Source organism: Podarcis muralis, chromosome 2, assembly GCF_964188315.1.
Source record: "Podarcis muralis chromosome 2, rPodMur119.hap1.1, whole genome shotgun sequence".
Taxonomy (NCBI): domain Eukaryota; kingdom Metazoa; phylum Chordata; class Lepidosauria; order Squamata; family Lacertidae; genus Podarcis; species Podarcis muralis.
This window is the reverse complement of record NC_135656.1, coordinates 16,141,029-16,165,295: the sequence shown is the minus strand read 5'-3', so window position 1 is coordinate 16,165,295 and position 24,267 is coordinate 16,141,029. Positions and strand designations below refer to the sequence as shown.

Below are 24,267 nucleotides of genomic sequence, written 5' to 3'. Positions count from 1 at the left end.
GGCCACCACTTTGGCCACCTCATGAGAAGACTCCCTGGAGAAGACACTGATGCTGGGAAAGATGGAGGGCACAAGGAGAAGGGGGCGACAGAGGACGAGATGGTTGGATAGTGTTTTCGAGGTTACCAGCATGAGTTTGACCAAACTGCGGGAGGTAGTGGAGGACAGAGGTGCCTGGTGTGCTCTGGTCCATGGGGTCACGAAGAGTCGGACACGACTAAACGACTAAACAACAACAACAATTTGAGAAACTTTTGCCATTTTTATGGACGTTGATTGTTTACAGATAGTTACCTTGGTGATATTGTGTTGATTGCAGTAGCCCTTGTATTACCACCCTCTTCATTGCTTTATAGCAGTTAAGCTTAGCCAGCCATGTTGGGCAGAAGATTCCTGCATCGCAGGCGGTTGGACTAGATGCCCCTCGGGATCCCCTTCCAACTCTATGCTTCCATGCACGAAACGAAGGCGTCTGTATACACACCTGCTTACTGCTCACTTGCTGTTTATTGGAAATTTAATTTGCAATTCTTTTTTTTAACCAGACTTTTGGTTGATCTGATTGACATCCTATGCCCTTTTAAAATGTGGATCCTTTGGGGGGGGGGTATTGGGTTGTTTTCATTTTGATTTTTTATATATTGTGGTTTTTATATCTTTTCTGTGAACCTCCGGGTATAGGGTGGTATATAAATTCAATTAATAATAATAATAATAATAATAATAATGCAATTGCAGCAAATCAAACCAACTGGGTATAGGGCAGTATATAAATTCAATTAATAATAATAATAATAATAATAATAATAATAATAATAATAATAATAATATACTGCAACTGCTGCAGATCAAACCAACCGGTAAAGCAAGGAGGTGTGTGGGCGGTGCGGATGCAATGCAATTCTTTATCGAAAACGAAACAAAAATAAGGATCTGAGTCAAATCTTAACTTTTAATTTTACTTCCAAAAAAGATTTCTTCGAAGGCTGCGGATGTATTCCCTCAGCGTTCTTGGAATGGGCTTTAAATCGCGCAGAAATCCCTCGCAACCGCGGCTCGATCGGCCTCGCTGTTATGTTTGCCCCATTACGGAGGGAGGTTTCGTCCCGCCAGAGTTTCGCGCGGACCTCGTTTCCGTCCCGCGCGCCCTTTCCAGGCAAATGCAAGAGCGGGAGGCCGCCGCGCGGAGCTTCCTCGCGGCCCCCGTCACGTGACGCTCCCAACGTCACTCCGGCCGAGGAGAGGGAAAGACGGCGAGAGTGGGGGAAAGTTGGCCGCCATTTTTTCTCCCTCGACGGACGATGCGGCGGAGCCTTCGCCCCGCAGCCGGGCCCTCGCTGGCGCTCCTCGCGCTGCTGTACGGACCCCTGCCCGGAGCTCTGCCCTCCAAGGTCCCCGCACACGGTGAGCCCGGCGTCCCCCCTGGTTCCCGTGGGTGCGGCAGCGGGCGCTTGGGCAGGGCAGGTTCCCTCAGGGCCTTGGGCGGAAGTGCGCCTGCGCGCGGAGTACCCCTCCGAACTATGCGAACTACGACTCCCGGCAGCCTCCAGTGCGACGGACGCAGAGTGCGTAAGGGGCATGCCAAGGAGAGTCGAGCACGTGGAGGGATGCCTCCTGGCGTGGTGGAATCCTCAGCTGTTTCTTCCCGGACGGCTTTTCCTTCTACTCTCCCGATTACTGGGATCTCTTCTCAAGTTAAGCGGCCCTCGGTTTGCCGCTCTGCCTGGCTGCTGTTTTTCCTGGAGGTCGAAGCACGTGGATCTAATGTTAGGCAAAGAAGGCAGCGTAGACTCTACCCTTTTCCCTCCCTTCTGCTCCTGTCAAACGGGTGGTCTTTGAATAAGGGGTTGGGTAATTTCTAAGTCTTCAAAAGCTGTTATACACTGGTGTTGTGGGCCCTTCTCACCTCCTTGCAAGGGAGGGAGGACTCTGGTGGTGCAACAGGAAAATAAAGATCTGCCTTGCTTTGACTGGTTCCTGCCTCCATCCATTCTTCTGTGACCGATAACTGTCTTAAGGGACACTGAATCCCTTGATGGAGAGTTGGGCTGCAAAAGCCAACCCCAAATTTTTCTATAACAATACCTTCCATAATATCTCTTAAAAATTGTAATGTTTTGTACTCCTTTGTTTCTGTTCATAAACGTGTGCCTTTTGTAGTAAAAAGGAAGAGGAAGAAACATTTGTGCAAATGGAGCCTTTCCCTTAACTTGAATTGCCTTCTGGGTGAAATTTTCAGGGAACAGTGGCAGCTGAGGTGGGAAAACTTAACAATCCTCTCTTTCCCATGTGCTGCCACCCCCACCCCATTTAGAGAAAAAGGTCCCATACACAACAACTGGAACCTTTTCCTGAAGCTAAATTGCTGTGAGGAGCAGTTGGGAGGGAAAGGTTAATCACCTCTGCCCCCCCCCCAAAAAAAAACATTGCCAGGAGTCTGAGCAGCAATTCAGCTTAGGAAATAAAACTCCTTTGTAAGGAAGAGCAGGATATAATTTTAACAAAATTGTATGTGTGTGTACACACACACACACACACACACACACACTCCATTTGTGTGACTCTAACTTTTTCTCTAAGCTTGAATGCATCCGGGGAGGGAAGAGGAAGGAGAGAAGGGGATGCATTTAAATTACTGGGTGGGTGAATGTGAATGAAATTTGTATGCTACTCTGGTCCCAGTCACATTGACCTCTTATGTTTTGGCTTCTGTTATATGTTTGGCCACCATCCTGGAGGCATGCACTCTGTTAACCTCAATCAAACAAGTTGGTGTGTTCTTTTAGGCCGGCATCTGACAATAAGATTATTTAATGGTTCACAGAAGCCTTCATACTTGCATAATCTCCAACAGAAAGCAATCTGATAACAGAACTGCTGTGTCAGATTGGACGGTTGAAACAATGGCTATATTGTATTGTTGCTGAATGCCTGCTGTGTTTTACACTGAAATACCAGTACAACTTTTTTATTTTTAGAATGCGGAAGAAGGCCTCTTGTGGATGAGACAGCAGAAGGATCTCGGATTATAGGTGGACATGATGCTCAGCTTGGGGCTTGGCCATGGCAAGTTAGTCTACAAGCTCAACCTGCTCCTCGAGAATCTTTTTACCATATATGTGGTGGATCTTTAATTAATAGCAACTCAGTGCTGACAGCAGCACACTGCATTAAAGTAAATATGTATGTATTATTATTTTTTGTTCTGAATCTTTTTCTGTCAGTTTTGTGCTTGAGGGACATGTATTGGTCTCTACCCACAAGGGGGGATCTGGAAAAATTTTTTAGTACTGTTTATTGCCAACCCTTAACAGGGGTGTTTTGGTTCATGTGTCTTCAACTAGCCTAATTGAACCATACCAGAGCAGGAGCCCTATAGCGTTGGCCATGGCTCAGGGGAAAGAGGAGGGAGAAAAGGAAGAGGGGAAGATTTCAGTTTTTCCTACCATTCTGAAACCTTTCCCCATTATGCCATATAATACTGTGGTTTTCAAGTTCAGGGCTGGTTGCCAGACATAAATCTGAACACTTAATTTAATCCAATCCGTGCAATACTTCTGTAGGGCAGTCTTTACTGATGACAATTTCCATGTGGTTGCTATAGAATACATAGCTTGTCAAAAAAAAAAAAAAAAGTTGGGTAGATAGAACCTGCAGGCTGGCATATGTCCATGGAAACCTTCTTTCCAAAATAGCCACCAGCCATCCTCCTGAAGCACTTATTTCATGAACCATAACATCTACATAACAGTTATGTACTTAAGTTTTGGTTGTTTCCTTAATAGCTCATATAGTATTGTATAATAATGCAGTCTTATTAAAGTAATATAATTATGCTAATAATACTCAAAATAGGTACAAAAGAAGTGGAGAGGTGTACCTCAAACTCTGAGTCCCCAAAAATGATATATCCACACTCCAGGAGAATCATCTGCAAGATGGACTGGAATGCCACTTTACTATAGTTATTTTTACACATTTACATGTTTTTAATTATATGATTATGTTGTTACCCACTCTGGGACTTTATGGTGAAGGGTAAGAAAACTGGGTGGGGAGAGCAGCACAGGAAAGGAGTGTTTGTTTGTTTGTTTGTTTGTTTGTTTGTTTGTAGCTCATGGTGCCTATCTGCCAACTCTAATGATCACTTACAGTATACTATTAAATGTTAGGGGCTTAAGCAGGCCATCTTGCCCTCTGAATTGACATCTTCACCATTCGACAGCTGAATTAGCCTCAACGATAGATCAGATTTCTAAACTCACACTATCTATAGCACTCTGATCCTATAATTATCACGACATACCTACACATTTCCATCATTGGTATTTGAATGCACAGTGAAGGCAGAAATCATTTAGCGTCACTTGAAGCTTGCCCAAACCCATTTGGTCTTGAGCATGCCAATTCCTTCTTTTCCCCACCTCAGGTTTTCTTTTTTCTTTTCCTTCTCAGCTATGATGTTAAGATTCTGTTAGGCCCAAAAATTCAGATTCATGTCAGGCTTTTGCTTCTTTGTCTTTGTGTTTGTAAATATATTTTTTTCATTTAACTTAAATACTGCAGATCTAGGAAGTCCCCGAATATGCAGAAATAATCCGCTTTTTTTTTTTTGAGTGGCACCAATTCTCTTCCACACAGATGGGCCCTCAATTGCCCAAGTTCTAGAGAAAAAATAATGAATTGCTGTGTCAGCCCATATAGGAATAGTATCATACTGTGAGGGTATAGGCTAAATTTTCGATATGTGCCATTTTCACAGAACTGCGACACAGCAGAATCACAGAAAGGCTGTCTAGGTGCAGTCTGTATGCTTCTGTGACATCAGAAGCCAGTGTCAGTCCTTTAAATAACATTCAAAGCAGGAAGGCATTTTCATTTCTGGGAGAAAGTTGAACAGTTTTGGGGGAGTGGTGCCTTACTAAAAACAATTTTCTCCTACTACTTCAAGCAGAGCATAGCTGCTGTCTTTGGTTGTTTTGTGGGTCACCGTGACGCTCCAAAATGCCCTGACAGGAATGACATTCTGTTATGATCTTGTAGTGGTGTTTCAACTGCAGTATTGGGAAATATGGCTTATTTGGCTACTGATTGTAGCAGCTCTACACCACATGAAGCAGCTGCCGCCACCTAAACAAATTGCCCTCCTTTGGCCTACCTCCCCCACCCCACATTGGCCTCCAGATCAGAATCTAGCCCATCTTAATAAGCCACTGTTAACCTCATAGTTGGATACTTAATTGCTTTTCGATCACAGCTAGGCTCATTTAGGATTCAGTACCTAGAAGAGAGCTTTCCAAACTCTGTGCTGCGACAAATTAGTGTGCTGGCTGCAGTGTGTAGGTGTGTTGCAGGGAAGCGGGTGGCACAGTAGTCTAAACCACTGAGCCTCTTGGGCTTGCCGATCGGAAGGGCGGTGGTTCGAATCCGCAGTGGTTCGAATCTGCATGACGGGGTGAGGTCCCATCGCTCTGTCCCAGCCAACCTAGCAGTTTGAAAGCACACCAGCGCAAGTAGATAGTTATTGGAATTTTTCAACATAAATGTGCCATTTTAACCCTCAGCCATGCATGCTAAGGTAACGTGTAACAGCTGAGAATGGGGATGCTACGAAGGGCACTTTCTCTTTATTTAAAAGCATTTCGAAATTGCTTAATATTCTAAAAACCTAAGTGGTATGCAACACAAAAACAATATCTGTATCACCAACATACTTTGGTGACCAAGAGCAACGGAATTGCAGGGGCCGGAGAACCAGCAAAATGAAAAGTACATGCAGATCAGAGCCCATCAGTGGTGCACTTTGCACGTCAACCAGTTATATGAATAGGTCACACACACACCCCAATGAACTTTTTTTGGATGTATCATCAGTAGGCTTTGCAGGAGAGCAGCCATGTAAGCCTCTTGCAGGAGAAACAGGAAGCATTGAGGCACCTTAAAGACTTCACAAGTGTTACCGGCATAAGCTTTCATTGACTGGCTCATTTCTACAGATAGTGGAGCCGGTGGCGCTGTGGTCTAAACCACTGAGCCTCTTGGGCTTCCTGATTGGAAAGTTGGCAGTTCAAATCCACACGGCACAGTGAGCACCTGTTACTCTGTCCCGCCTTCTGCCAACCTAGCAGTTCAAAAGCATGCCAGTGCAAGTAGATAAATAGGTACTGCTGCGTCTGGAAGGTAAAAAGCGTTTATGTGCTCTGGCACTCATTATGGTCATCTGTGTGCCAGTAGCAGTTTAGTCATGCTGGCCAAATGACTCAGAAAGCAGTCTGGACAAACGCTAGTTCTCTCGGCCTGAAGCAAGATGAGCTCCACAACCCCATAGTTGCCTTTGACTGGGCTTAAGTAGGGGCTGGAACGGGTTAGTTTAACCTCCAGTGTGCTAGTAAAACTGAATTACTGTGTCGTGAAATGATGCTTGTCCAAAAAGTGTGCCAGCAACTTGAAAAGTTTGAAAAGCGCTGACCTAGAAGTTCCAGTAGGATTTATCAGCAAAAGGATTTTCACCATAGGTTCAGGTTTTAAAACAGCCTCGTATCATGAAACTCGTACCATTGTAGATTACAAATGACACTTATCTTTTCTTTCTGTATGGCTTCCATGATTCGCTATGACATGTCCAAAGGGATTGTTTACTTTGAGCAACAGGTGTATAAACTGATGCATAAACTGCTTATGCAGCTCTTCCCATTCAAAAGTGCTCTGGAATAGTTTCTACTCAAAAGTTCTAGTGTCAAATGCAAAATTATCTGTGCAGTTCTTTTGCATCGATGGACAATCTTTCCATTACCTCCTATTTTCTTGTTTTCCCCCCACTTAACTTTATTTTTGATTCTGAATAGAATTTCCGAATAAAGTTCCATAAAACTAATATACTATTTAAATCACAGAGATAGCAAAACTCCTAGGCTAGCTTTTATGAAGAGTGAGCCATGACAAGATTCGAAGTTCATGGTTTGAGTAGAGTTCCTGAAGGGGAATGATTGCATGTGTGTTGACCCTGTTTTGCTGTTGCTCTCAAATTTTAAAGTCTGAAATGGGAACTTCTGCACTAATTATTTACTCTAGAAGGGATTTTATTCTGTCCTAGGAGTCCAGAATCTTGGAGGGCAGTGATTGGCTTGCATCATCTGTATAAACCCCACTCTCGTACTGTAATACAGAAGGTCAGCACTATCACAATCCATTCTGACTTTGAATGGGGCACCTTTGAAAATGATGTTGCCTTGTTTCAACTTGCCAAGCCTGTCAAGTACAATGACTATATTCAGCCCATCTGCTTACCTGACACTCCTCCTCTCCTGTCTCATGAGACCTCGTGTTACATAAGTGGATGGGGAAGCACATATGAACATGGTAAATCTTTTATTTTTCCTTTAAACTTTTGTTACTAGTGAGAATTAAGTTATCTCCAGCTGCATACTTAGCTGGAAAGTAAGTCCCATTGAAGCAGTTGAACTTATTTCACACATGGGGAGAACATGGATCTTCAGATCAGTGGCACTGCCATGAGCACATACATAGCTCCACAGTATGGCAACCTTTTCCTGGCTGATTTAGAACACTTTCGGATTTCCCCAAAAGCTTTTCCTTTACCTTCCAGATTGCTGTTATTGCAGGATCAGTGTTCTTCATGTCTGCAAGTATTTTGTAGATTCCTCATGATGTCATTATCCCAATGGCAGCTTGTATTTTCCTCATTTAATCCAGATTTGCCATTTCCAGGGAAATAATAATAAATTTTAATTGTTTGTTTGTACATACATACCTCACCCATCTGACTGGGTTGCCCTGGGCAGCTTCTGACATAATAAAAACAAAGCAAAACATTAAAAACCTCCTGATACAGGGCTGCTTTCAGATGTCTTTGGAAAGTTTTGTAGTTGTTAATCTCTTTGACATCTGATGGGAGGGCGTTCCACAGGGTGGATGTCCCTACTAAGAAGGCCCTCTGCCTGGTTCCCTGTAACTTCTCAGTGACAGAAGCTCTAGAAGGCCCTCGGAGATAGATCTCAGTGTCTGGGCTGAATAATGGAAGTGGAGATGCTCCTTCGGGTGTACAGGGCCGAGGCTGTTTATTGCCAGTGGCCCATTTGCAACATTAAGTGAATGTCTGAGATACACTGATGTACATTATCATTTGGATTCTTGGGCAGGAGACTCTTGAGCAGTTCCACCAGGACTTCAGTAACTTTCACTCCAACATTAACCTGGACCACTGCATACAATAGGTTAACTGTCTGGACACTACTGTGCAACTGTATAATAGAAATATAAGCATCACCTTCAATTGGAAACTCACTAACTGCTGCACATACTTAAGTGCTTCTAGCTACCACTTACACACTCTGGTGTGTCCTCAGGTAGAAGAGAGACTTTGAGGGACAGGACCTGAGGAAGGAATGTTGTAAGTCAGCTATGGAGATGTTTGCGTCTTATGGAGCTTTGCGATCAGATGATCTGACAATGAATGTTCTCTCCAAAGCTGAAGTATTTGTGAGAAAGTGCATAGTAGCAGGGCTTGGTGGCTAGATGTTCTGTAGCCCCATGGGGGGTGCTTCTGATGGCTTGCAGTCCATCTTTGTGGGAGCTGTTGGTGTAAAGAGTTGCAGCATCCATAGTAGCTGGCATGGTGGTTTTGGGGACATTGTCAATGGACAGTAGTTTCATCTGAGTTAGTAGTATCCCATATGTAATTTGTATAGTAGTGCCACATCTTAACAGGTATATTCAAACCATTGGAGCCACTCCAACAAACCAAGCCATCATGCTGAGTGGGACTTAACCTTGCAAGGTGAAGAGCTTAAAACCTTTTTGTACCATGTAACCCAAATGGACCTGCAGCAAAAAATAGCTTTTAAGCGCTCTGCCTTGCTGGGGCAGGGGTAGTGGGTGGTAAATTCTGCTCAATGCACTGGCTCTGAAAGGATAGTGGTGTTTATTTTGCCCTGCAAGATCTCATGAGAGCATCTCACAGCCAGCATGCTGAACGGGCCTTAACCAACAAGCAAGGCAGAGAGCTTTAAAGCTATTTTTATGCTGGGTAACCCCAAGCAGACCCAGCACAAAACGACTAAGCTCTCTGCCTTGCTTGGTACTTAACCTGCACAACTTCAACCAGCCCACCTTCAACTGCATATGCTTGAAATTGCACAAGTCAAATGCGTGTAGGATTAAGGATTACTCTGCTGGTGGCATTGAGTCTATATATCCAGGCACCCCCAACTGTGCAGGTACTAATGCCTGAAACAGTTCCCTATGGTTTCCTGCTTTGTGTATTTTGGGTAGTAGATTCAAGATGCCTGGTCAAAGCTCCTGAGATGGGTATGTACAGGTTTGGTCTTGCACATCTGTAGGAAATTCCTCCATCAGGCTGTGTTGCTTCTTCTAAACAAAACAAAAAAATTCCTTCCAGTAGCACCTTAGAAACTAAGTTTGTTATTGGTATGAGCTTTCGTGTGCATGCACACTTCTTAAGATGCAGACGAAAGCTCATACCGATAACAAACTTAGTTGGTCTCTAAGGTGCTACTGGAAGGATTTTTTTTATTTTGTTTCGACTACGGCAGACCAACATGGCTACCTAACTGTAACTTGTTTCTTCTAGTATTTCTAAGTGGAATCTGAGGATAAAGGCACAATACATGATAGAACTCATGTCTCAATATATAATGAGTCATTTTTGTGGGAAGGAGGAGTAGATGCTGGTCTATTCTACAAAAAAAAAAAAATGCCAGTTATTCAGATACTCAATTACTCTGGCTTTTGCTCTGACCAAACCTGTGCAAACATCATAATTCTCATATTGTGCACCAGACTAACCTGGCTAATTTGTAAACCTGGCTAATTTGTAAACTGTTTGAACTACCATGCATAGTATAGTGATAGCCGTAATAAAATCTTTATAATATGTATAGCAGTTCAGTTTACAAAGCAAATAATGTGGCACTGAATCTACTAAATTTACATCTGTTTGCCAAGCCATAATGACATTTTATTGCACAGTAGACACTACTACTCTCAGTGGTGGGATCTAAATTCAATGTACTATATTTACACATAGCCACACTCATTAAACAATTGCACTACCGGAAAAATGAAAGAGAATTGAGTTCTGCATTAGTTTCTTAAAAGTACACGCCATAACTCTTGAACCTTAGTTTAGCAACTAATGTAGATTATGCATGGAGAATGGGGGTCTGGTGCAGCAGGCTTAAGAAAGATGTACTGACCCAAGAGCTACTAATATCCCTGTTGTCCTGTACATTGCAGATTATTAAACAACAAATTAGCATACTTCCATTTTTGTCTTGTGTTTTCATTATAGGCAAAGCTGTACGTATATTACAAGAAGCTCGAGTCAACATTATTCCACAGCAAATCTGTAACAAATTTGATTGGTATGCTGGGGGAGTATCAGTGAATATGCTTTGTGCTGGTACTGAAAACGGGAGTGTCGATAGCTGCCAGGTAAAATTCCATTTGAAAAACATATTGGCGAAACCTCCAGCCATGTGGTTGCTAAGTCAAACTTTACTACCTGGTAGTAACACAATTATATGTCAGTGTAACACCATAGTCAGTCAGTTCCAGAAACATAAAAATTTGTTCATATTTATGTGCTAAAACATTTATTATTTACAATAGTGCATAAGTATCCCTTACACACTGAACAAAAATAATAAAAAGTTCCCCCTTGCAAGTATACACTTGAAAAGACAAAAGGAGAATTGGAGAAAGGGTGGAACTAGGGTTGCCATATTTCAAAAAATAAAAGCGAGGACACCCTTAAAGTTGTTGAGGCTTTTTTAGGAAGACCCACCCCAAAATGAGCTTTTTAAAAGGAAAACCCAGAAATTGTTGCGCTTTTTAAAAGACAAACCCCAAAGTTGTTTTGTTGAGCTTTTTGTGTGTGACAAAAACACAAAAAGAATCACGATTTTTCATATGGCAGCCCTAGTGGAACTAGATTTCTAATACAGATTTCAAGGAATGTGCAAATCTGGGCATACTTCCAGCTGAAGTAGAAAAGCCTTCACCATGATTTTTAATAACTTGTTTACCTCAGTAAAGACTGCTAAGAGGTGGGGTAAGGGATAAAAGCGGAGGAACTTTATAGAATAGTCAGAGTGTGTTTATTTTCTTCCATTCAAACACTTGGACCACATTATTTGCATTCAAAATAGAGGGTGAGGAATGTTCTTCTCAACACCTGTGTACATAATGCCTAGTTACGAGAGCAAAGACTGGATGGCGCGCCATGCGCTTCAATGCGTAGACTAAATTTCTCATCAGGCTTACTGAGCTTATAGCTGGAATTCCCAGAATAGGCATTACCAATTTTTTGTAAGTGACATAGTTATGTTTAGTGCTGTTCCACAAAGTCCAGCTTTCCCACATCCATCTTCTCTAGCAATCTGTATTTTTCTTTTGATAACTATTGTTTATAGTTACTTATTAATAGCATTTAATCTGTCGCTCAACAATGCCAAAGCTCTCTGGGAGGCTTACAATAACATGGAAGGCATAGCTCAGACTTACTGAATTCTATCCAGTGCTGTGTGAGTAGAGTTCCACTCACAAACAGGACTTCCACTTCCTCTCCTCCCCTGCAATGCCCAAAAGTGGTTTGGTTTTTCAACCCTCCAGAACTGTTTCTGAGGGTGCACAGGGAAGGGAGAGGAAGTTCCACTGTGTGCATGGAAGCCTATTGCACCCGTAAAGCTCCAGCATTAGATACAGCCCCTACTATCATAATTTCTATGCACGCTACATCTCCAGAATACCTTCAGCAGCACTCAAGTTATCTTCTTTATTTTTTTTATCCTCCAGGGAGACAGTGGTGGTCCTCTGATGTGTTCTTTCCTAGATGACAAGTATTATCTGGTAGGAATCACCAGCAGTGGTGTTGGTTGTGGCCGACCACAATTACCGGGAATCTATATCCGTGCAGCAAATTACAGAAGTTGGATTGATTCACATGTATCTAACAACAAAACCACCACTGTGAGCATTCAGTTTGTCCTGATCTTTTCAACTGCTGGATGGGTAACTTTCCGCCTCATTTTCTAAAAGAGGCAAACTTCTACTCCACTGAACTAGAATAATCTCAAATTGTTTTCTGAATTTACTTCTTCCTCCTGGCAAATGTGTTTTAGAAAAATTCATTGATCTGGATTCAGGCATTAAGATCCCGTTGAAATCAAAGTGTAGTTTGTCCCATGGATTTAATTGGGAATGAAAAGTGACACACAGAGCAACCCAAACTGGGCTTGGAAACAGCAGTGGAGTGACAAATATGTTGCCACATCAAAAGTCCTGCTGACTCATGCTGACCAAGGCAGATGTTGGGGAGGGGAGGGATATTTTTTGCTGTGCCAGCTCCAGTCTGCTATAGCTGAGAGGCCTTGAATATCAAACATCTCAGGGAATCTGTGGGATTTTGGGTCCAACAGACCCAAAGCTGCCAGTACCCTGACTCTACCCTGCGATGCCTGCTTTGTGGCTGCTAGCTACCACTGGCAGTAACTTTTTGAATGAATGATTCTGGGGCATCTGCAAAGCAACCCCCACTCCATGGCAGAGAGGTGATTACATTTCATCCAGTCCCCATCAACGTGTGTTTATGTAAGGGATTGTGTTATTAGTTTGCATCCAGTCCTTTATTTTTAAACAACCTATATGCTTTGAATTTTTATTATTATTTACTGAATTTATATACTGCCCTATACCCAGACACCTCAGTGTGGCTCACAGAACAAAATAAGATTCAAATATATTATTTCACCCTTAATTTAAAAATATGAACCCGAAAGGCACTTTTCAGTTAACATGTGTGATTTACATTGCAACCATCACACTCTTCAAAATGGGCTAAAAGGCATGCTCTGAAAACAGTCACTGAGCATACGATACAAACATATTTTTATTAATGTTTAAGCACAGGACTCATAATTTGTGGAATTAAAATCTTACCCATTTTTTTATTCTAGAAAAAAATGTACACGACAGTTGCCTAACAAACAATGCCATACAATTGTACTGTGTTTGATAATAAATTTTGCAGTTGAATGTCAACCTATTTGAAACCCAAGTGTAGTATTTATGGGAATCCTTAACTTTCCGCTGCTGGTGCCCAACTTACAGGGCGTGGGGGTGCAGTGAATATTATTCACCTGGGCGTGGGGGGTGAGGTGAATATTATTCACTCTGGGCGGCTTCCAGCAGAATATAAAAATGTAATAAAACGTCAAACATTAAAAACTTCCCGATGCACTTGTGTCCCTGGCAAGAGATAAGAAAACAGCCACGTGTGTTGAACCCTGAGTCCGTCCCTTTTACAGGAACATAGCATTTTGAATACAGGCTTGCTCTTTTGATACAAAGGAGGACGAAAAGTGCTGTGGCACAGTAGAATTATTCTGTTTTGTTACCATCTCTATACAGCTGCCTAAAGTACAGTGTGTTTCTGAACATGACAAGAGCTTAAACGAGTGCACTCCCATGCTTGGTCCAGTAATGAATGTTAGATAAAACAAAGAAACACCTATATGCCAGAATACTGTTTCTGGAGTGGAAAGGCGGCAAAAAGGAAAGCTCAATCTGTTGCGTTTCTGCCTCTCAGCTTGTTAATGGCACAGTAAACCTACCAGAAAATGAAACAAAGGAAACCGAAGTTCAAACTCCTGCCAAGTTACGAATCTCCATTATAGATACCTTGGATCACCATGTACAAATCTCTTTCCTACCTCGCATGACTGGAGGGGGGGGATACATACAGTTGGTATTGTGAAGATCTATAAATAAGAGTTAAGTCCCCCCCCCCAAAAAAAAGCTGCTTCAGAAGTATTGGGAGGGGGTGAACAGGCGGTTTCCGTCCTCCAGTACAGCATGCGAGGTGACCCCGAAGGCCGGGAGCAGGGAAATGAATGGAAATCGCCTTCCCTCCCTCCAGCAAGGCGCTTCCACCGGCTCCCGCCACCTCCGCCGCCGGGAGGGGAGACCCATTTTGCAGAGGAACGAGTTGGGGATACCCGCCGCCTGGGAGCGAAGGCCGCCGTCGGAAAAACGTAGCGCGGCCGTCACGTGACGCTCAGCAGGGAAGCGCGGGGGGGAAAGCGGGAGAAGACTCGCAGCCCGCCATTTTGTGTCCTTGACAGACGATGCGGCGTTTTAGTGGGCCGGCTGCTGGCTGGCTGGCGCTGCTCCTGCTGCTGCTGGGCGAGGCTACTGGCGAGAACCCCTCGGCCGGGATCTCTCTAGAGAGTGAGCCCGGCTTCCCTTGGCGGAACCCGCGGGCACATTCTCACGTGTCAGGTTCTCACGTGTCAGGCACGCCCTTCGAGGCTGGGGCTGGAGGGAGGCTGCTAGTGGCCTCCGGTGTCAGGGGCTTCCCCTCCAGTGAGAACAGCCCATAAGGAAGGAGGCTGGGGGTGAGGGCTGCACAATGAGACCCTTGGCCGCCATCCCAAAAATAAGGGGATTCGGTTTCTATCCTATTGGAGCAAGCAAAATTATCTGCAGTGTTTTAGGGGTGGGGTGGGGAAATAATTATTTAGAGCCAATCCTTGAATTAATTGACTGGAAGGTAAAGTTAAAGGGCCCCTAGACGGTTAAGTCCAGTCAAAGGCAACGATGGAGTCCTTCGACTATGGGACTATTGACTGGAGGGACACAGGTGGTGCTGTGGTCTAAGCCTCTTGGGCTTGCTGATCAGAAGGTCAGCAGTTCAAATCCATGTGACGAGGTGAGCTCCCGTTGCTCTGTCCCAGCTCCTGCCAACCTAGGAGTTTGGAAGCACGCCAGTGCAAGTAGATAAATAGGTACTGCTGCAGCGGAAGGTAAACAGCATTTCCGTGTGCTTTGGTTTCCGTCACGGTGTCCCATTGCACCAAAAGCAGTTTAGTCATGCTGGTCACACGAACTGGAAAGCTGGCTGTGGACAAACACTGGCTCCCTCGGCCTGAAAGCCAGATGAGCACTGCACCCCATAGTTGCTTTTGGTTGGACTTATCTGTCCAGGGGTCCTTTACCTTTACCTTTTTTTCACCTAATTGACTGGAAACAAGGCTAGATCCTTTTATGGAGAGCACCTTCGAGAGAAAGAATGAGATGCCCACATACAAAACAGGAACAGTCTTAGATTTCTTGATGCCCCTTGTCCATCCACCCTCAGAAAGGGGGAGAGGAAAATCATGAACTCTGGATCTTTCCTTGGAACTAGGATCTTACTCAATTTAGAACATGTGATTTTTACCCATCTTCTTGCAGGTTTAGGTGCCCTGTTGGGGTAAAAAAAGAGAGCATCTTACAATAGTCGTATAATGTAGTCTTCTGTTAACATAGGTTAAAATCAGTGTTATTGCAGAGGCTGGCTTTGGTTTGCAACCCAACAATACAGTATAACCAGGGTTATTTTCCCCCACACTGAATGTTTCAGGTTTGCATAATGTCTCCGTCAGGTGTTCTGGGTTTCCCCAACAATTCAAGGAATGTACTAGTGCACAAACACAAGTCCTTGCATAAATGGAAAGATGCAAACCAATTGCTGGATTGCATCTCACCAATATAAATTTTGATATTTAGAATGTGGAACCAGGCCACTTGTAGATGAGACCACAGAGGAAGAACGGATTGTAGGTGGACATGACGCTGAAGTTGGAAGATGGCCTTGGCAAGTTAGTCTTCAAGTTCACCATACTAATGGAAGATACCTTCATGTATGTGCTGGATCTTTAATTGATTATGACTCCGTGCTAACAGCAGCACACTGCATTCAAAACAGGTATATATTCAGATCTTTATATATTCAATCTTTTTTCTGTGTCTGGTGTGAGAAAAGTATATGGATCAAATATAAGTACATGTATATGGACTTACTGAATGTTTTTTGTATGTGTATCCATACATGTGGCTCTTTATCTTATTTCAGCTTTTTGCAAGGCCAGGTGATTTGTAGTGTTATAGCTATATTATGGATATCTGTTGGAGAAAACCCTCTCAAACACATGGAAGAGGCAAAAACGAAGCAAAAGAGAAACCACAAAGACAGTGGTATATAGAATAAGGACCCCCCTCCTTTACCCATAGAAAAAAGGAATCTGCCAACCTGACCAGAGGCAGGGCAGAACTGGAGGGTAGAATGGCTCCTAATCCTGGAAGAGGCAAAAGACTTGAAATGCTTTGCCTATCTGTTCCAGAGGGAGGATCCATCCTATTCACTGAATGTCCCCCAGTCCACTCCAGCAAATTTCTGAATGTAATTCCCCCCTGGGATAATGAGCATCATAAAATCAACTCCCTGCAAAAAAGGCACAGATAGGAAAGGAAATAACATTGCTCTTTTTATTGTCTTTCTTTTTTTGTAACTATTAAACTTCTAATAAATATCATTTTTTTTAAAAAAAGGAAATAACAATGCTCTATTTACAGACACAATTGTCATTGTGGCATTCCAAGCAATGCCATAGCTACGGAGGGGCTAGCCCCCAGAGGGGTGCCACTGAAGCTCCCAGCATGGGGGGGGGGTGCCAAACTCTGTCTTTGACCTGGGTGAAATAAAGCCTAGTTTTGCTCAATTCCAAGTTAGTTGAAGTGAATTGAAACTCTTGTTGAGCATGTTTTGAGCTTGCTCTGGCTAGTATTACCTATCTGTATATCTGTTTGGAATCTAAACGATTTGCTGGATATGTTGCTTTTATTATCTGCAGCAATCTCTTTCATTCTTTTGGTGTTTGATGAGTCTAGCTTCATGTTTATTTTTGAACAGATGGTGAAGCAAGACACAAAATTCATTGCTCTGAAGTTGCAATCCTAGCTTAATGATTGACTCTGCAAGGGCTTTCATTTTGTCCTAGGACAACACCACAGCTTTGGAGGGCTGTGTTTGGCTTGCGTCGACTTTATGGAGACAAGATTCATTCTGTAAACAGCCAGGTGATGAAAATCATGCCCCACTGTCGTTATGATGCAAGAAGTCACGTAAATGATATTGCCTTGTTTAAATTAAGCCAGGTTATCACATACAATGACTATATTCAGCCCATCTGTTTACCTAGCACCCCTCTTCTCCTGAGTGACAGGAACCCATGTTATATAAGTGGATGGGGATTGACAAAAGAGAATGGTAAATATTTCCTTTTATTTTTTATTTACTGGCTTCATATACCGCCCTATACCTGAAGATCTCAGGGCGGTTCACAGAACAAAATCAGAATATAAAACCTATATATATATATATACACACACACACCGTATTTTTCACCCTATAGGGCGCACTGGCCCATAGGACGCACCTCGGTGGTTTTTTGTGTGTGTTTTTTTTTTGGGGGGGGGGATAAATAAATATTCCCCTTCCCCCGACCCCAGAACAAGCTGCTATCCACAAGCCTTGTGCGCCCGGCAGGAACTCCTGCCGGGCGCGCAAGGCTTGCGGACATCTGCACGGGGCGAGCTCCAAAGCGCGCCCTGTGCTTCGGGTTTCAGCCTGCTGCCCGCAAGCCTTGCGAGCCCGGCGGGAACTCCCACCGGGCGCGCAAGGCTTGCGGACAGCTTCCTGAAGCCTGGAGACCGAGAGGGGTCGGTGCGCACCGACGCCTCTCGCTTACCAGGCTTCAGCGAAAGCCTGCATTCGCCCCATAGGATGCACACACATTTCCCCTTCATTTTTGGAGGGGGGAAAGTGCGTCCTATAGGGCGAAAAATACGTGTGTGTGTGTGTGTGTGTGTGTGTGTATATATATATATATATATATATATATGGTTTTCAACTAATCTATTATTGAGAGTGAGAATTAGTTTGGTGATCTTAGAATACCTCCTTGCTGTGAATACATTGGGACTATTTCACATTACTCGGAAGGAAACCCAGGTTTCCCAACAAGTATACACTCAGTAGGTGTTCATGGCCAAAACAAATAAACTGACAATGAGCAGAATAAACTTAGGACCACAACATATGCACATTTCACATACAGTGGTACCTTGGTTCTCAAACTTAATCCATTCCGGGAGTCCGTTCCAAAACCAAGGCACGCTTTCCCATAGAAAGTAGTGCAAAATGAAGTAATCCATTCCAGACTTCTAAAAACAACCCCTAAAACAGCAATTTAATATGAATTTTACTATCTAACGAGACCATTGATCCATAAAATATAAGCAATAATCAATGTACTGTACTATAAAATAAATAAGACAGTATTGTAGATGATAAAAAGGAAAATTTAATTTTTTTCTTCCCTGCACTGATGATAGTCAGGATGGGGGGCTTTTATCAATTTCCGCAGTCATACAATCAATCAATCAATCAATAGCTGAATTGGGTTCCACACAGTCACAAAAACAAATTACCGTATTTTTCGCACCATAGGACGCACTTTTTCCCTCCTAAAAAGCAAGGGAAAATGTGTGTGCGTCCTATGGAGCGAATGCAGGGGGGGAGGCAGGCGGGAAAAGCCCCCAAGAGCCGCACACAAGCTCCGTGCGCTCTTGCGGGCTTTTCCACAGGAGGGAGAAGGGACTGACTGGCCGCATCAGTCCCTTCTCCCACCTCCCAGGAAAGCCAGGAGAAGCCGTGCAGCCCTTTTAAAGTGCACGCGGCTTCTGCCGGTTTTGCGGGAGGTGGGGGAATTCCCCCACCTCCCAGAAAAGCCAGGAGAAGCCGCGCAGCCCCTTTAAAGAGCTCACGGCTTCTGCGGGCTTTTGCGAGAGGTGAGGGAATTCCCCCACCTCCCAGGAAAGCCAGGAAAGCCCTGCGCAGCATCTCCCGGCAAGGAGAGGCTGCGCGGGGCTAAAGGGGAAGGCAAAACAGCGAGCGGGATCCATCCCGCTCGCTGCCTTGCCTTCTTCCATAGCCGCGCGCAACCCCTCCGCAAGGAGAGGCTGCGCGGGGCTAAAGGGGAAGGCAAAACAGCGAGCGGGATCCATCCCGCTCGCTGCCTTGCCTTCTTCCATAGCCGCGCGCAACCCCTCCGCAAGGAGAGGCTGCGCGGGGCTAAAGGAGAAGGCAAAACAGCGAGCGGGATCCATCCCGCTCGCTGCCTTGCCTTCTTCCATAGCCGCGCGCAACCCCTCCGCAAGGAGAGGCTGCGCGGGGCTAAAGGGGAAGGCAAAACAGCGAGCGGGATCCATCCCGCTCGCTGCCTTGCCTTCTTCCATAGCCGCGCGCAACCCCTCCGCAAGGAGAGGCTGCGCGGGGCTAAAGGGGAAGGCAAAACAGCGAGCGGGATGGATCCCGCTCGCTGCCTTGCCTTCTTCCATAGCCGCGCGCAACCCCTCCGCAAGGAGAGGCTGCGCGGGGCTAAAGGGGAAGGCAAAACAGCGAGCGGGATCCATCCCGCTCGCTGCCTTGCCTTCTTCCATAGCCGCGCGCAACCCCTCCGCAAGGAGAGGCTGCGCGGGGCTAAAGGGGAAGGCAAAACAGCGAGCGGGATCCATCCCGCTCGCTGCCTTGCCTTCTTCCATAGCCGCGCGCAACCCCTCCGCAAGGAGAGGCTGCGCGGGGCTAAAGGAGAAGGCAAAACAGCGAGCGGGATCCATCCCGCTCGCTGCCTTGCCTTCTTCCATAGCCGCGCGCAACCCCTCCGCAAGGAGAGGCTGCGCGGGGCTAAAGGGGAAGGCAAAACAGCGAGCGGGATCCATCCCGCTCGCTGCCTTGCCTTCTTCCATAGCCGCGCGCAACCCCTCCGCAAGGAGAGGCTGCGCGGGGCTAAAGGGGAAGGCAAAACAGCGAGCGGGATCCATCCCGCTTGCTGCCTTGCCTTCTTCCATAGCTGCGCGCAACCCCTCCGCAAGGAGAGGCTGCACGGGGCTATGGCTTCTTTAGCCCTGCGCAGTGTCTCCCGGCAAGGAGAGGCTGCATGGGGCTAAAGGGGAAGCCAAAACTTGGCTTGCTCCATAGCTGCTTGCAACCCCTCCGGCAGGGAGAGGTTGTGCGCACCCTGTACGCTGCTCTTTGGGGCTGGGGGGGGGGGAAGATTTTTTTCTTGATTTCCCCCCCTAAAAACTGGGTGCGCCCTATGGTCCGGTGCGCCCTATGGTGCGAAAAATACGGTAACCGAAAAAGCCTCAAAAACAAAAACACAAAATAAATAACAAAAACAAAAGCACCAAACTTAATCCGTTCCGGAAGTTTTACTTCCGAAATGTTCGAAAACCAAGGCGCAGCTTCTGATTGGTACAGGTGCCCTGGAAACAATAGCCGACAGCCGCATCGGACGTTCAGCTTCCAAAAATAGTTTGAAAACTGGAACAGTTACTTACCGGTTTTTGGAGTTTGAGAACCAAGATGTTTGAGAACCAAGGTACCACTGTACTTGATCTCAGCTTTACACACTGTGACCAGGGGGACTAGACAGGGGGGTGGGGCAGCCTTGCTTATCAGTGTCCTGGAGACTTGTGAGAACTTCCAGAACCCTTGTGTGACTCAGAGCCCAGTAAGAAAGGTGGAGGACTTAAAAGCTCTTTCCACAAAGGGTTTTCCTACCACAGAAATAGTTTTTAAGCCCTCTGCCTTGCATTCTGGGCTCTGGGAAGGTTGCTTGACATCCCACATAACCCCTCAGATAACTTGTGGTCCTATTGTAATTAATTTTATTACAACTTAGTACGCTGCTGCCATGACTTCTAACCCTACCCATAGTGATGCCTAAACTCATTGCACCATCGTTAATCCCAGCCATTCAGATTGCTCATTTAAAGGTTGCACCACTAGAAAATTTAAAGGAGAATGCAGCACACTCAAAGATAAATGGGGTTGCATCTACAGCTGAGAGTATACATTGAAAGTAGATGAATAAATGATTAATTTAATTTGGAATATGCAGAAAATATAAAATAAAAATTTAAGGGGGGAAGGAAGTCGAGTTTTGAAATGTTAAAATGATTGTAAAATTATTGAAATGTATAAGATTGAAAATCATAAATAAAAAATATTTTTTTTAAAAAAAGGGATGGTATCTACAGCTCTGTATTCACCTAGGGTCAGTGTACCAAAATTCATCACATCTCCAAGATGGTGGAATGACTTTTGAGCTCCGTTTTAGCAATTGACATAGGTTCTCTGCACTTTAATGGGGATGTGGCTGTGGTGCATGAGGCTTAAGAAAGTTACTTTGGACTAAAAGATGTCAACAGCCAGCATTTTTGCATATTGTTCAATATGTTACAGAATGTTAAACAGAGGCATACTACCAGCTGTATTTTATGTATTCATTATAGGTACACCAAGTTATATATTACAAGAAGCTGAAATAAAAGTTTTTCCACACGAAGTCTGTAATAGTTACGATTGGTATAATGGACAACTATCAAGGAATCAGCTTTGTGCTGGCTCTGAAAGTGGACATGTTGACACTTGCCTGGTAAAATGAAGATAATTCTGTTTCAAAACAAATTGAAGAAACATGTTGTCTTGTTGTTGGTAGCTCAAATATCATTACTGGATGAGGGTAACACCGGTCACAGTACTACCAAAGCAGTTGGAAAATTAATAGAAATAAGTTGCTGTTTCTTCATTTGATGAAATGGTCTCATTGACACATCACAGTAAAATTCAAGCAATACCATAATTTCATGTGCCTAATATTGATTTGAGATTGCATGCGGCATAATTCCAGTTAAGATATAGAACTTGTTACCACTATTTTCTTTTTGGGTCCTTTTTTGGCTCACTGAAATATACTAGTAGCTGAGAAATGAGAGTGGGGACTTTTGAGTTTACTTTAGAAAGAAAAGTGGAGCATACATTTCAAAACATAAAATAAATGAAAGAAGAGCTATGCATAAAAATTCAGGGCATTCACTTATTTCCACTTTGCTTCCCTCCAAAACAGAATTTGGCAACAGAGGGTGAGGCAAGAATTGTAATAAAAACATGGCTCTTGTTATGGTAGCTAACATTAAATGGAATATCATGTACAGTACTATTATTGTATGACTAGCTTGATGTCTAGAATTCCTCTCCCCACCTGCCCCAAATGATCACATTTTTAAAGTGGCCTACCTGTTGGTACTCGAGAGTGGGTGGCGCTGTGGTCTAAACCACAGAGCCTAGGGCTTGCCGATCAGAAGGTCAGCGGTTCGAATCCCCATGATGGGGTGAGCTCCCGTTGCTCGGTCCCTGCTCCTGCCAACCTAGCAGTTCGAAAGCACATCAAAGTGCAAGTAGATAAATAGGTACCACTCCGACGGGAAGGTAAACGGCATTTCCATGCGCTTCTCTTCTTTGCCAGAAGCGGCTTAGTCATGCTGGCCACATGACCCGGAAACTGTATGCCGGCTCCCTGGGCCAGTAAAGCGAGATGAGTGCTGCAACCCTAGAGTCGTCCACGACTGGACCTAACGGTCAGGGGTCCCTTTACCTTACCTGTTGGTAGTGCTGTTGAGCCACAAAGGAAGATTACCCAATTCATTATTTCCAGACTCATCCTTATTTCCTAGCAATGAGTATTTTCTCTTGATGATTTCTGAGAGGTAAAACTCAAAACGATTGTATCTCAATCCCTCTGCATGTGAAACCTTCCGAATACTGTCAACAACACTTAGATTGTCTTCCTTATTTTTCATTTTCCAGGGAGACAGTGGTGGTCCTCTGATGTGTTATTTGCCAGATGATGACAAGTTTTATCTGGTAGGAATCACCAGCTTTGGTATTGGCTGTGGTCGACCAAAATTACCAGGAATCTATATACATGCAGCTAATTACAGAAGTTGGATAGATTCACGCCTACTTGGCAAAACCTCCATTGTGAGCATTCCATGTGTTCTGATTTTTTCAACTGTGGTGTGGGTAACCATTCATCTTGTTCTGTGAACAGGCAAACTCTGCTTCCATTGCACTTTTAAACTCAATTATTTCCTCCTGCAAATCTTTACCAAAATTCAATATTTAACAGTTACTATGCTTTATAATCTACGTTGAATTGACAAATTCAAAAACAAGTTTTATCTGCAAAGATATAAACCCAGAAACACTGTTCATTTAATTTCCTTTATGAATCGCTTCTCATAAAGCTTCCCAAAGCGATTTCACAATAAAAAATATGTATATACAGACTAGTTTATCCATGCCTCCCCTTGTTATGCTGCTTCCATCATCCTCCTGGAAAAAAAACCCCTGCTCTTTAGTGTTCAATTAGAGCAAACAGGAATCTGGGTTTCCCCCAGATTGCCATTTGTTCTGATATATCACTAAAGAGCGGGTTTTCCCTTGGAAAGGGGAAAACTCCAGTCAAGCGGGAAACTGCCAGGACTTGTGCTTTCTAGGCACAGCATATGCGGAATTTACATATATGTATATTTTACATTTTTTGATGGGTGGAGTATAAATAATAAAATCATTATTATTATGTACAATTTTAAAAGCTACGGTAGTAAGATCAGTGGTAGCTAATAAATAAGTTGCCTGCGTTTAGGACCAAGCTTTATCAGTACAAGGGAGACTGGTTTGTTGAGTGATACATTATTGTTTCAGTGTTTTATCACACACCGTTGTAATTTATTGTTTAATACTGATGTGAACTGTTCACAAGTGCTTTATCAGCTGCGGAAAAGTGGCATATAAATATTGAAACAAATAGCTCTCATTCTACCATAAGTCCTTCTTCCTAGTGTGCTCTAGTAGTTAAGAGACATGGGTTGAAATCCCCACTTGGTTATGAAGCTCATGGGGTAACCTTGGGCCAGTCACGAACTCTCATCCTAAACTGTTTCATAGGGTTATTGTGATAATATGGGGGGGGGGGGGGACAATGTACACCGCCCTCCATGGGAAAAGTTACACAAAGAGTGCTGTAGAATTACAATACTGTAGTGCTTCAGTTGGCCAGATGCAAAGCCAACCTTCCATGAGTTTTACACCCTGCCCCAAAACACTGTGAGTTGATTCAGAACTAAATGCTTTAAGATACACTTCCCCCTGCCCTTACTGCATAATGGTCATCTATAAGAAGGAATAGTAGGAGGGCACTTGTGTTGCTCTTACACAAGCATTGTCCAGTCCTGACACTGAGGTCCAACTCTGAGGGCCTTCTGGTGGTTCCCTCACTGCAAGAAGGGAGGTTACAGGGAACCAGGCAAGAAGAGGGCCTTCTCGGTAGTGGCACCCACCCTGTGGAAAACCCTCCCATCAGATGTCAAGGAAATAAACAACTACTGGTACCTGACCTTTAGAAGACATCTGAAGGCAAATTTTTAATGCCTAATATTTTACCATTTTTATAGCAGGGACAAACCACTGAGCCTCTTGGGCTTGCCAATCAGAAGGTT

At 44.1% G+C, this 24,267-nt stretch overlaps 2 protein-coding genes across 4 annotated transcripts; both read left to right on the top strand.

The window, feature by feature from the left end:
* Positions 1-81: 81 nt before the first annotated feature.
* Positions 82-13,087, top strand: LOC144326887 (transmembrane protease serine 12-like). Its single transcript, XM_077923938.1, has 5 exons — positions 82-1,404; positions 2,979-3,183; positions 7,094-7,359; positions 10,331-10,473; positions 11,836-13,087. Exons 1-5 carry the CDS (start codon positions 1,302-1,304, stop codon positions 12,073-12,075), a joined length of 957 nt encoding a protein of 318 aa, XP_077780064.1. The 5' UTR covers positions 82-1,301; the 3' UTR covers positions 12,076-13,087.
* A 1,054-nt stretch (positions 13,088-14,141) lies between these two features.
* On the top strand, positions 14,142-23,706 carry LOC114592819 (transmembrane protease serine 12-like). 3 transcript variants are annotated; one of them, XR_013391771.1, is made up of 5 exons: positions 14,142-14,268; positions 15,589-15,787; positions 16,860-16,938; positions 21,220-21,362; positions 22,574-22,683. XR_013391771.1 is itself a non-coding variant. In XM_077923939.1 (5 exons), the coding sequence occupies exons 1-5, from the start codon at positions 14,166-14,168 to the stop codon at positions 22,811-22,813; spliced, it is 753 nt and encodes a 250-aa protein (XP_077780065.1). In that variant the 5' UTR covers positions 14,142-14,165; the 3' UTR covers positions 22,814-23,706. The 3 variants fall into 3 exon arrangements, 2 of the variants coding, with proteins under 2 accessions (XP_077780065.1, XP_028576922.2); XM_077923939.1 differs by lacking the exon at positions 16,860-16,938 and adding an exon at positions 17,061-17,128 and having other exon boundaries at positions 22,574-23,706; XM_028721089.2 differs by having other exon boundaries at positions 16,860-17,128; positions 22,574-23,706.
* The last annotated feature ends 561 nt before the right edge of the window (positions 23,707-24,267 follow it).